Below are 14,559 nucleotides of genomic sequence, written 5' to 3'. Positions count from 1 at the left end.
ACACAAAGGTATCAAAAAATGCAAAATATAATAAAAATACAAGAGATCGAAGTATTAATATTTAATCATTTCTTTATAAACATCAGAGAAGTCGTGATAACTAAACTATCCTATATCTGGCTATTCCATTGAAGGAAAAAATTGTAAGAAAACCATGATACATGAAATACTGAATAGATAATAGAAAATTATATATTTTAGATGTAAAGCTAAGAAAGAACTCAAGGCTGTGTTTAACAATCAAATGTTTCGAGTAGTTTTATCCTAAATAATTCCATCCATCATGATTTAAAATATCCCGTATCGTATGTCTACACGGCTTAATAAAAACTTTTTCACATGTATTTTCTAAGCAGTTAAGGCATAAATTCTTTCTCTCCCATATGAAAGTGTAAGATTTGAACTTAAATATCTTCATTTGTTGAGTATATTGCGAGATAGCAGAAAGGGGGAACAGAAAACCAGAAAAAAATGGACATAATGAAAAGGGTAACTTCTACTTGGAAAATTTTTCGATCGTACCACAGAAAGGTTCGGTGTCCCTGGTGACGAGATAGAGCTGGCCTCTGCCTTCCGCATCACTTGCGAAGTAACCCATGCTGCCGCAGGACTTGCAAGGGAAACAGTTACCTTTCAGGAAGGTCTCGTAGTCGCGGCAGACGAAGGCCGGGAACTTGCATTGGGGCACCATCGAATGCATGTAATACTTATAGCCCCTTCGGTGGTTGCACAAGTAGCGGCCGCCCTCTTCCGTAGCTGTTGGAGTGAAGACTTTACGTTAGCTTCAGTAGATAATACCAGGGTATTTTTATTTCTGGTTTGTGGGACTTTATAGAACCTACCCATTCCTATACTTGTAAATCATAGTTTGCATTTATTTTGACAGTAGCGTTGGTAAATGAATGATGCAAATCTAAACTATATCTTTACGTACAAAGGTTCGTCAAAAACATTATCAAAAATTGGATTTTCACACAGGCTACATTATAATTGAATGAAAAGTCATACATACACACACACACACACACACACACACACACATATATATATATATATATATATATATATATATATATATATATATATATATATATATACTGTATATATATAATACACACACACACACATATATATATATATATATATATATATATATATATATATATATATATATATATATATACACACACACATACACACATATATATATATGTATATATATACACATATATATATATATATATATATATATATATATGTATATATATATATATATATATATATATATATATATATAATTTATAATCATATTTTGACAACAGTTTTGGATGATCAAACCAATATAAGATTTAGTTTCAACTTTCTCACGTTCGGATCTATTACATACAGCACCAATGTGTTACTACAGGTATCTTTAACTGCAGCTACACTGCTCTCCACCAGCTACTTCTCGTCTGATTCTACTACCTCGTCCCACCAAAATTCATCTCTTCCAATTTCTACCCCAGACTACAGTACATATAAAAAAACATGATCCAAATAGTTTGAGATTTAAATGCGAATCAGTGTTCTGATTAAATACCTTCTTAATAATAATAATAATAATAATAATAATTATTATTATTATTATTATTATAATACCTGAAAATCCTGTTCATTTTCTTACTTAAAGGGATAGATTAACAATACTCACGCCAAAGTATATCCGAGACGCCACCCAAGAACAGATTTGTGCAGCCAGTTTGCATTTTGCCTCCATTGGGATAAAAATCGACGTGGCCCATAGGCTCGAAGGCACCCAGCCCGCCCATCAGCAGGGAATCTGCATTCGTGTGGATGACATCTACAAATTTGGCGTCCGTTTCGTCAAGTCGAACAGACGGGGAGTAAGATTCGAAGAGAGGGCCAGCTGGATCTAAGCCTGAAGGAGGGTATAAGAGAAGGATATTGAAGGTTTGGTATCATGAGAGGACTCTAATACTTTAGGTCTAAATGATATAAAAGTGTGTGATCATAATTTAGGTTCAATTAGTCCTAAATTAAGAAATTAGCGATTGCACATTAATTATTTTCTGTATAAAAAAAATTTTCATTTACATAAATTTCATCCTCCATTTGTTACATTTTACACTTACCTGATATTCTTGATAGGTTTTTAAGACGAGCTCCTGCATGGCCGGAGACGTGAGCCCCAAGTGAAAATCCAATCAGGTGGAAATCATCAAGAGTGGTGTTGAGGAGATCATTTATCTGCTGTATCAGCACTGCCACCTGGTGGAATAAAGATGAACAAGTCCATAACATTACTATGAATCGGGAGCGAAAAGGAAGTATTCAGAAAAGGAAGAGGAAGTATTCAGACTTTATCAATAGTTGATGATAGAATAGTAATGGATTCCATACAGTGCTGCCACAAAGTGAGAGAAAAAAAAATCGATGTAATGTCTGTTAATAGAAAAAGTATATTGAAATTGAGATTTTCAAGTTATTCCTCTTAATACGAGATGAAACTATTGCACATATATCTCGAATACTTTTGCCACCTGGTGAGAGAAAATTAAACAGATTTAGAAACAAAAAATACCCCTCTCAAAGAAAGCATAATCAATGATTTCAAAGAGAAGGTATTCTTGATGACAGGCTCATTAAATATGAAGCTAACCATATCTAACTGCTGATAAGAGTAAATTACACCAAGAAAGAAATAACTAGGTTGAATAATGACTGGCATCTGATGATGGTATCATTGACCGGGCTTTTTTTCTTTAAAGTTTCACAGCCTCCTGGCAAAATGATAATCAAGCAAGTCACTTGAAGTCATTACTGGTACAGTGATAAAAAATAACTGACATTTTCAATAAAAAAAAAAAACTCCACATCATACAGAAATCAGTTCTAAGATCTTATAACGTCTTTCAAAGTAAAGGGGGATTACAGAAAGGTTTATTGGCCAGTATTACTACCAGATAGAACTAATATCAGTTATATCTGTATTGTTGCAAGGAATTTCTGTTTATAGGAAAACCATAAATATTTAAGTAACAACTAGAAACTGGTCAGAGATACCTATAATTAACTCTTTTTTTTTCTACCTGCTGAGAACAAAATTGATTACATTCTTACGGGAATTACTATCAAGTGATGAAGATGGAGTTTGATAAAGGCTTTGAAAGCCTTTCCACTAATATATATATATATATATATATATATATATATATATATATATATATATGTATATATATACATATATATATAATATATATACATATATATATATATACATATAATATATATTTATTTATATATATATATATATATATATATATATATATAAATATATATATGTATATATATATAATTATATATATAATTATATATATATATATATATATATATACATAGAAAAAGATCACATGGGTATCCGTGAATTGGTTTTGCTGCTAGGTGGTGTTGGAATAAAAACAAACTTACCAAGTATAGCAATACTATGGTTCAATGATTAAATGTATTCTATGAAATAAGTGAAAAAGAAAAGAGATATAAGAGTGTGTTGCTCTTAGCGACTATTGCGACTTAAAGAGATAAGTTTGGAAAACAGTCTTCAATGAAGGATCTCCAGTCAAATAGTTCAATAGTCATAGTTTTAGACGCTCTTTTAGTATCAGATAATAAACTTTATCTTTTTATTTCCTAAAATCAAAAAGAATAACCACAGTGTACAAAAAAAAAAAGACAAATATTTATACATGAATCAACAAAAGAAATTAAAAAAATATATCGAAAAATATTGTGAAAATCTACTGCTAGATTTTGTTGAATGTAACCAACATGCTAATTGTAAGCTTGGTTTCTTTTAACGATTATATTAACTCCCATATCATTTGATTTGGCATTAACTAGTAGTACGAGAAGAGCAGAGAATAACACAAGAGGTCATATTACACAATTAGAAAGACAAAGCTCACAAAACAAGGACCACAGAAGGGAGAGTTTTAGAGCTCAAACGTTATGAAGGAACGGACAAAAGCATCTTGTCATATACAGTCGATTCATCCAACATCAGATCAAAGGAAAACAAGAGAAATGCTTAACCTTGCAATCCCAGGAAGAGTCGTTAAGACATTTTTTTATTGCAATACGTAAAAGATGCTTAGAATCAAAATATCTCTCTCACCTGACGCCCGACAAGACGAGTATTACTGGCTGCTCTGACGTAATTTGGAACCTCGGCTCCCTTTTGCCAATTGACACATATGATGTTCACATCCATCTGAAGTAGAAATTGTATTAACATCAATTCAAAATATTTCTTTCACAATATTTATTTTCTAATCCACCTTCCTGTCTAAATTTTCATGAGTTTATCTGGAGTATAAATTTGTATTTTCATCGTTTAATATCTTCTTTCACAATCTTCTATTTTTAATTCACCTTCCTATCTAAATTTCCATGAGTTTATGTGGAGTAGAAATTTGTATTTTCATCATTTAAATTTTTTTTTTTTCATCTTCACAATCTTTTATTTATTTCAATTCACCTTCCTGCCTGAAATTTCATGAGTTTTGCTTATAAGATTTCAAAATACAAGAAAAGAAGGAAACCTTTCAGAATGAACACTATATTCTAGTTCAAATTGCAAGTTGTATAACATTCTACTACATGTTGCACTTTCTCACATGGCCAGAATTACAAGGAAAATTCATAAAATAGCTGTTCTTGGACGAATGTATGTGGATTACATACAGTACAACAATTGATGTGAGGGCCCCTTGGGGCTTGTGCTTCAGGGAAGGCTGAAAGTGGAGCTAAACTGTGTGAGAGAGAGAGAGAGAGAGAGAGAGAGAGAGAGAGAGAGAGAGAGAGAGAGAGAGAGAGAGAAGAAAATGCTAACCACTTCATGTTATATTGTCCACAGTATAGTGATATAAGAATAAAAGCAATTGAGCTCCAACAACCATACGAAGAAGATAGTGCACAAACAGTTGGAAAATTCCCTTTTTGAGAAGAAAATATTGAAAATAAGAAAAGTGTAATACAACAAATGTGGATGAAGAGAGAAAAACTAGTGAAAATAAGGAACACACAAAAAAAGACACAAGAGGGCGCCTCAACGTGAACCTGAACGAGAGAGAGAGAGAGAGACCTACCAAGTTGAGAATGATTTCTTTCATTTCACTTATCCAGACGCTGTAACAGGATGACCCGAATCCGTGAATGAGCATCTTCGTGGGCCTGGATGTGTTGAAGTGGGAGTCGAGGATGGTGCTGATGTTTTGGGACTTGATGACCTTTTCCCGGTCTCGCCTTTCCCGGGTGAAGAGCAGAAACCGGGTGTTGATCTGGTTGGCGAGAAACAAAATGCAAAATTATTATTATTATTATTATTATTATCCCTTGCCAAGCTAAAACCCTAGTTGGAAAAGCAAGATGCTATAAGCCCAAGGGCTCCAACAGGGAAAAATAGCCCAATGAGGAAAGGAAATAATATAAGTAATAAAAAAAAAATAAACGTTAACAACACTTAAACAGATAATTCATTTATAACTATAAAAAGACTTATGTCAGCCTGTTCAACATAAAAATATTTGCTGCAACTTTGAATTTTTTAAGTTCTATTGATTTAACTATAGCTGTACCCGATTAGGAAGATCATTCCACAACTTGGCCACAGCTGGAATAAAACTTCTAGAATACTGTGAAGTATTGAGCCTCATGATGGAGAAGGCCCGACTATTAGAATTCCTTGCATGCCTAGTATTACGAACAGGATGGAACTGTCCGGGAAGATCTGAATGTAAAGGATGGTCAAAATTATGAAAAAATGTATGCAACATGCATAATGAACTAATTGAACGACGGTGCCAAAGATTCATATCTAGATCAGGAATAAGAAATTTAATAGACCGTAAGTTCCTGTCCAACAAATTAATTAAGGAGTTTTCAAATCAAAATTTGAAAAATGGTGACTATTCATAAACTGGATTGTATAGCGTGGTATTGTCTTTAAAATTGGTATTGTAAAATACATTTAGAAGAAATCCCTCTCAAATACATTTTTCATATAAAGAAATATATTAATTTCTATTTGAATGAGCTCTCAGTTAGTGATAGATCTATCTTTATTACTGAGTGCGTTTTTATTAAATATCATACTCGAAAAATGTAAATTTCTTTTCTCGCACATAATTTAAATAATGGAAATGCCAGCAAATTAGACCGATAATTTATCATTTAAATGAAAAGCCAAAAACAAAGTCACTTGATAATGGCATTTTAAACAAAATTGTATAGAAGAGGAAAGAGAAACTTTGGAAATATCTCAAAATAAAAAGTAATATATATATATATATATATATATATATATATATATATATATATATATATATATATATAAATATATATATATATATATATAGAGAGAGAGAGAGAGAGAGAGAGAGAGAGAGAGAGAGAGAGAGAGAGAGAGAGAGAGAGAGCCCACTGTCCAATGATCATAACTCCGAAGCAATAAACGGAAATGACAAAAAGCGGGAAGCACTTTGCCTTTTAAATGCTAAGTCAAAGTGATGAGTTTGCAGCTTTTAGCTGGGCGGAGCTACACCAGTGAAAGCTGCATCCAACAGCCTAAGAGGAAGCTGTTGGATATTGTGATAAAAAGGGAGAGAGATACACAGAGAAGTAGGAAGCAAAAAAAAAAAAAAAAATAAAGAATCAAAAGACCATAAACGTAAGAAAAATTATTACTGCATACAAGAGAAGGGATTGCAAAATAGAATGGAAATATATGTCATGAAGTTGTGTAAGGATTTTGGAGAGAGAGAGAGAGAGAGAGAGAGAGAGAGAGAGAGAGAGAGAGAGAGAGAGAGAGAGAGAGAGATGACCTTACGCACATTTATATCATAGTTTTCATCCCGTATATGATTTTTATGGGATTATAATAAATCTGTAAAAATTTAAAATATATTTATATTTCCATTAATTCTTTTAGAAGAAAATCTTAATGTCAGCCTTCCTTTTTTTTCGTGTGTGTAGACCGGGAACCAACAGGACGCACCTTAAAGGTCACACCCCTTAAGCATACGGTCTTATTAAGTCAGATATTGGGAGTAATTTGTACTTTGCTTTTAAATCTCAAATACAATGAGGCTCCAGTTAGTTGGCCTTTGATACACGAACTTCTGTTTTCAGGATTTCGTAAGAATTAGATGCAATAAAAATTTACAGTAATGATTGATAACGTATAATTTGAGAAACTTTAAATCAGGCTTTTCAATCTTCAAACTAATTTTAGATAGACTACATTGTCTTGCTAAAAGCTTTGGTTGAAAATATTATGATAAAATCATATTTGGTTTTGTAAAGTAAAAAATATGTACTACTTTTGAATATTGTTTGCAAACTCGATTCCTTGAGAATGCTTTTCGTATATATGTTGTCTTGTTAGTAGACATTAGGCATCTAGCTTTCAACACCATAGCTTTACTAAAATTCATTATTCAATCTAGAAAACATCAGATTTCCTTGAAATACACACAAAAATTACAAAATGTAAATCAAAAAGTTTTGATAAATTTATTATCCAATTTAGAAAACTTCAGTTTTTCCTCAAAATACAAAAAAAAAGAAATATAATGCAAAAGGAAAAGTTTTGAGAAATTTATTATTCAATTTAGAAAACTTCAGTTTTTCCTCAAAATACAAAAAAAAAGAAATATAATGCAAAAGGAAAAGTTTTGAGAAATTTATTATTCAATTTAGAAAACTTCAGTTTTTCCTCAAAATACAAAAAAAAAAAAAAGAAATATGATGCAAAAGGAAAAGTTTTGAGAAATTTATTATTCAATCTAGAAAACTTCAGGATTTCCTCAAAATACAAAAAAAGAAATATAATGCAAAATAAAAAGTTTTGAGAAATTTATTACTCAATTTGGGAAACTAGGATTTCCGTAAAATACACAAAAAAAAAAATATATTATATAAATTCAAAAGTTTTTGGAAATTAATTATTCAATTTAGAAAACTTCGGGATTTCTTTAAAAACAATCACAACGTAAATTCAAAAGTTTTTGGATAGTTCCATAAATTCATTTTGAAATATCGATAAACTCTCCTTTCCACTACACAGTGGCCTTCCATATTCGAAGCATGCAGGTAGTACAACTCGAACAAGGTAACGCAGTTTCCTTTCGGATTTCTGTGTAACTGTTCAGCGCACGGTTTCACCAACGGCTGTTACTCGTTTTTGACAATGACTTACGAGCGATTCAGCTCGCACCAAGATGTCTCTGATTTTGTGGGAAAAACCGCAAATTCATTTTTATCTTACGCAATGCTGTAGCTAGAAATTATGCTTCCAATCTATCAATTTCTTCCAATGTTTTCCTTTGAATCTCAAAAGCAATTTTGACGAATTAAATTTCGCCAATTTTCTAATTTCATATATATTGATTATACCATTTCCATTTTTTACAATGACTAAGAAATAAAAGGTCCTTTCTTTAATTGTAACGATTCGTTTCTGTATTTACGTTTCTTTGACATATACACATATGATACTATTTATATGACATGAATTTTCCGTGAAAATTATAATTTTTCATTAGTTGTCAAATCATGCTAATTTACATATACTTCAGCCCCATCGTCAGCATCAGAATTATGGATCTTGAAGTAATATTATTTGTGCTGCAATAACTTAGTTTATGCCTCAAATGATCAGCTTAATGTCTTGTTTTGTAAGTCTAGTCTTCGACGGCTTAATGAGCAATAACGTATAATCTTTTTTTCTTGGCTTGGTCAAGACTCATTAACTTATACATATGCATATTTAATGATTCGCTTGCATTAATTTATCTACTCCTCTTTTAATCGAACAAATTCTTTATAGATATCTTTTTAAAAATAATCTACAATTCATGATAAAAATGATGTATATTGTAGAAATATTCAATTTACGCTTTATATAGATTAGCTTCGCCTCTATTTAATAAGATTAAAGAAAAAAATGGCGGGTATATACAGGAAATGGAAGATAATGATAAAATGTGTTTTCATAGATGTCTTCTCATGGTTGAGTGGTGATCATCTTGTGTTCATGAAATACACGAAAAGGTAGAAAGTACAAGTCTCCACATAGGAAGATACTTGAATGATCAACTCTGTTGATTACAACAGTTAGGTTTGAAGACGAGGTTAAATCGTTTACATCTTATCATATTAATTGATTAATTGGAATAGCGGTGTAGAATATTTCATGGAATCTTACAATGTTCCACATTTTCTTTGCTAAACGTTGTATCTCGCATTTTTTATTATAACTATCACAATTTACAACCTTACAAAGCTCCACCAACCTGTCACAGATGATTTGAATATTCCTTATCAAGGGAAACTAAACTTATTACGATAGCAGAAAAGAGAAGTGATGTCGAGACGTTTTTTTTTTCAGCGCTCCAAGAAAATTCTTGAGGTTTTTCGCATGAGAGGAGTTTGTTCTTTCTTATGCATATAATTGTCATTTGATTTATTCATACACCTTAACTGGCTTAGTTTTATTAAATTGATACGGAATTTTCTCCTATATTTGGTGGTATTCACTTGAAAAATTTTCAGTTGATGAACCGGTAGGTGATTATTCATTCTCTTCATGCGAAAATCTTCAAATTTCGTTGACGTTTTGTGTTCTTACGTCGTCCTTTTCAATTCATGAAGTTAAGATTTTATTCTTAACTGATATACACAAGTATTTTTTACCATTTCTTATTCTAATTCAAGTATCAAGCAAATTAGTTAAACTTAAACATATCTTTCCTTTTATTTTAATTATACATATGTATCGAAAAGTATTGTGAATATCAATTCTATATTTTCTTTTGCTTTAGACTGAGATAAAAAAAAAAATACTCAATTGTGATTAAGACTAGGAAGATCTTGTCCAAGGACACTAACCTCTTCAGGAGGTGAAGGCAGCATGTCGAGGTAATCGAAGGGTCCTTCATCCCAGAAACAGCCAAGATCCTTGTAGCAGACTCTCTCCTCGTCTCTCTTGATGCGCCTCCCTCCTCTGGGGACGAGAAGAGAAAACAAAAGGAGGATGTTAGGAGCAGGGGCCTCTGTAAAACCTGACATATACCTGTTTTTATTTAAAAGAAAACCAATGTTCATTGTTGGTTCATTATTGCTGACGAGAAAAAGGAGTGTGAAGGAATGCATTTCGGATATTCTTGGTTGTGGGGGTAAATCGTTAGTTTCTTTGGTCGCAACAACCTCACCATCCTTGTGAGCTAAAGATTAGGGAGTTTGAGGGAGCCTATAGGTCTATCTGCTGAGTCATCAGCAGCCATTGCCTGGCCCTCCTTGGTCCTAGCTTGGGTGGAGAGGGGCTTGGGCGCTAATCATATGTATATTTGGCCAGTCTCTAGGAGTCTAGGGCATTGCCCTGCTTGATAAGGAAATGTCACTGTCGCTTGCCTCTGTCATTCATGAGCGGCCTTTAAACCTTTAAATGCAGAATTTTTATAATTCAAATCAAGAATGCTTGCATTAGTTGTTGATAATTGAGAGTGAGAATTAACACAGATAAATTTAGAAACAAATTCATTAAAGTCTTCGAGAAAGATGTTACACATAAAAAAAAGACATTAGCTAACACCTACGAACATCAATGATGAGATACATGGTAGGAGAAAATAACTGCTACACTTTACCAGTTAAACTTGAAGGTGAGGTTGATTCTCCCTACCCCAAAATAATATTGATTATTAATCATCAGTACGGATTTATGTACGACATAGATAAGAATAATCTTAGGTATTCTCTTGACTTTTATACCAATAAATACCATTACTATATGAAAATTATTCAATCAATCTATTCCATAGAATTTAAGTATTTATCAGCATTAAACCTTCACACGTACAAAGAAACGCAATTTTTTATCACAGTGTATTATTCAAATATTGGGACGGTCATCATATAGCTAATTAGCTAGTTTGCATGCTACTGAATACGAGTTATCTAACTTAAACGTTCATCATTATATATATAAATAAATAAATAAATAAATATATATATATATATATATATACATATATATATATATATATATATATATATATATGCGTGTGTGCTCGCCCGTGTAATTAATACGTGTGGAAAAAAATTGGCAATGTAGCTGTGAATGGCATCACAATAAATAATGTATTATTTGTTTTTAGTGGAATTGGTTTGCAAACATCGTAGACTACATGAAGAGAATAAAGTTATATATACATATATGTGTGTGTATATATACATACATACATACATATATATATATATATATATATATATATATATATATATAAACATGTATACATATAATACATCTTTTTATTTTTCTTTCACACAGAGAGCCTGCAGGGCCTAAGAGAGTAATTTCCACTGCGAACAAAAGTTGCATTGTTTACTATGGGATACCACTTACAGCCTTCAATTACTTTCTTTGTCTTACATGTATTAATCAAAAGGACAGATATGTATGAGAAAATTATATGCATCTCATTTACAATCATTCTTCAACCCGAGAACTATCTTTGTGTGTCGCTTTAATAAGTCTTAAATAAGCATTCATCTTCAATCTCATTCTTTTCCGCAAGGTTATAACGTCCCTTATTTGCCTGAAAACAAAACAATCTCTACCATGGCATCCTTGAAGAGGTCGCATTTATCAAGGTTCATTTTAAACCGAAAAAAACACAAAGACGACGATGTTCCTTTGGAAGGAAATGTGCATTTGGCTTATTTCATTTTCCGTTTCACGGAAAAAAAAGTAAAGGGGCAGACATTAGATTTCTTGAATTGTCATAATTATCATCTTCAATGTCAACAAGCTGAAAAGCAATTTGATGACATCTACATGTAAACGAAATGGCTTTAATGTTCTAATAAAATTCAAACCACGTTTCTTAAATTATTATGCAGAACTTGTAATAAAATTTTTTATTAAGATTTTATAGAATTCTCTTTACGGTAAAATAAATAACCTAGTTAGCTTGTGTCTAATTACTCAAGGGACCAATCCTACATTTTGCAGTCTTACTTCGAGTGTAAATAATTTTTCAAGTTTGGATGATTTATTTTTTCTTCTCTCTAATGCATAAAAGCTTTTTTAAAAGTATGGTATAGACCTTCCTATACGCAATCATACTGTATAGGCCCTTTCTCTTTATCCTGAACCAATGGGAATTATTATCAGTGAATGTAACGCTCACACAGGAAGGCAGCGGATGCTTGTGAATAAGTTACATACTAAAATAGAGCATTCTTCTTTTTTACTTAAATTAGAGTAGAAATTATATTCTTACAACAGGTCTTTTGAGTTGTATATGTTTTCAATATATTTAAACATGAATAAACAAACTGACTTACTTTTTCATCTTTTTCTGCAACTTGTTCAACTCCCACTGGGCCATACTGGTGACCACAGCTTCGAAGATCTTGAGATCATCTTCTTCGTCCAGTCTTTCACTTTCCGGGTGAGACATGACGAATCCCATGTCATCTAGGACACGTTTCTTCCACACTCTCCCTTTCCGTTTTCTTTTCAAAGATTTGTCTGTATCGTCTACTACCTGGTTAGTTTTTGCTAATCGGTTCCAATAGCTTTCGCGTTTGTCCATACCGTCCAAGGCGCTTTCTGTTTCACTGTCCACTTGCATCTCGTCCCCATTTTGAATCGGCGTCGTCTGTTCAGATTGACTAGGGGTTTCTGTGACGTCATTTTCTGGGACTTCACTGCCAGAAAGTTGTGCACCAGTTTGTTGATACTCAGAGGTAGTTACTGTCATGGCCGGGTCGTAAGACACCGTACTTTGCTGAAATGACGTATTTTCTAAATACTGAGACCCTTCACTAGCGGTGTCATCGCCGGGAACATCTTGTGTAGATGGTTCATATTCATACGGAACGGTTGAATAATCCCACTCCAGTCCTTCCATTTCTGTTGTGCTGGACTCTCCGGTGTCATTTTCTGTTGTGTCAGCTCTTTTCACCAAAGATTCTGTCATGTCTGTGTTCGAAATGGTTGAATCAGTGATATCCATCCAGGATTCCGTTGCACCTAAAGTATAACCGATTGTTTCTGTCCCTATTGTTCCATCAGTGGACTGGGTGTAATAACCACTGCTGGTTGTCGTTCCAGGGGCGTCATCAGTTGCATCAGCGGTAAAAGGTCTAACGAACTTGATGACACCCTCTTTTACAGTGATGCCAAAAGGCTGTCCATTTCCCTCCCCTCCCATATTCCAAGATGAAACGGTGACGTCATCGTTATCATCGTTCGTCACAGCCTTCTGCTCTCTATACAAGTCTTGACTTTCATTTGTAGAATTTACGCTTTGCCGTACGCGTGGGTGCGTTTCCACGTCGCTTTCTGTCACCGAAAACGGCTGTTCATTTTGTAGATCGCTCCGATGGCTGAGGTTAAACGAGTCTCCTTTCGTGACGTCATCTCCAGTCGCGATTCCTGATTGGCTGATGCTCAAAGTGCTGGCGTGACATTTATTCCATGATGAAAAGACTAACACGATAATCGCTGAAAAGAAAAAAAGAAATAATAGCGTTAGGGAGAATAATTCTTTGAAATATTTATGTTCTCTTATAATTTACTATTGCTAATAATGATAATAATAATAATAATAATAATAATAATAATAATAATAACAATAATCATCATCATAATAATAATGATAATAATAATAATAATAATAATAATAATAATAATAATAATTTCAAAATTAAAGTGATGACCCATTGGCATATCATTTAAGCTGCCGTATATAAATGTCACTTGTTTATCAATTACCAAACGGCGGTTTTATATATATAAAAAAATCATGTCACGTAATCTTTACTATAAATGCCGTCCTTATCGTAACGATTAATGTTTAGGAGAGAATAATCCCTAACTATTTCGGGGACAGTTTTGATGCGGATGGAATCTATCATTAGCTATGCCACCTGGAAAAATGTTGCCAGATATTTGCAGTTTTAAAAACGGATATATTGACGTAAAAGAGTGATATTACGGGCACCAAAAACTAAAAGATAATAACAAAGTATTGTAAAAATACAGTCGCCTGTAATTTACTGAAATACGGCTGAAAACAATATATTTTTTTCCGGAGAATTTCCTATTAAAATTACGTTTCTTTCTAACAGTGTAAAGTAGCTATTACCTTGTTATCCTTAATCAAAGTACATGAGGTGAAGTTAATGGCCATTATGGCTTACCTATTTACAAAAATAAAAAATAATTTCAAAATTCTAAAACCCCTTTGTAAATGTCAGTCCGTCTACTATAGTCCATTTCTTTCAGCAAGGCATATATGCACCGACTCGCAGCGGTGCCCTCTTAGCTCGGAAAAGTTTCATGATCGCTAATTGGTTGGACAAGATAATTCTAACCAATCAGCGCTCAGAAAACTTTTCCGAGCTAAAAGGGCACTGTTGCGAATCGGTGCAAATCTGCCTCGCTAAAAGAAATGGACTATAGTACCCAACAACCTTGTGGTTTGTTGA

The 14,559-nt window shown here is 32.8% G+C and overlaps 1 protein-coding gene across 1 annotated transcript in view; it reads right to left on the bottom strand.

Annotated features, from left to right (window-relative positions):
• The window catches only part of LOC137632588 (uncharacterized), a 23,388-nt gene extending 9,974 nt beyond the window's left edge, over positions 1-13,414 (bottom strand). The window contains exons 1-7 of the mRNA XM_068364617.1: positions 12,409-13,414; positions 9,949-10,063; positions 5,148-5,339; positions 4,175-4,270; positions 2,136-2,271; positions 1,694-1,921; positions 523-756 (exon numbers count right to left, since the gene is read on the bottom strand). Of these exons, the coding sequence (XP_068220718.1) occupies positions 523-756; positions 1,694-1,921; positions 2,136-2,271; positions 4,175-4,270; positions 5,148-5,339; positions 9,949-10,063; positions 12,409-13,280 (1,873 nt within the window). The 5' untranslated portion in view covers positions 13,281-13,414. The remainder of the gene's footprint in view (positions 1-522; positions 757-1,693; positions 1,922-2,135; positions 2,272-4,174; positions 4,271-5,147; positions 5,340-9,948; positions 10,064-12,408) is intronic.
• Between the last annotated feature and the right edge of the window lie 1,145 nt (positions 13,415-14,559).

This window comes from Palaemon carinicauda, chromosome 41 (assembly GCF_036898095.1).
Source record: "Palaemon carinicauda isolate YSFRI2023 chromosome 41, ASM3689809v2, whole genome shotgun sequence".
Classification (NCBI taxonomy): domain Eukaryota; kingdom Metazoa; phylum Arthropoda; class Malacostraca; order Decapoda; family Palaemonidae; genus Palaemon; species Palaemon carinicauda.
Note: the sequence above shows the minus strand (reverse complement) of the source record. Positions and strands in the feature narration are given on the sequence as shown.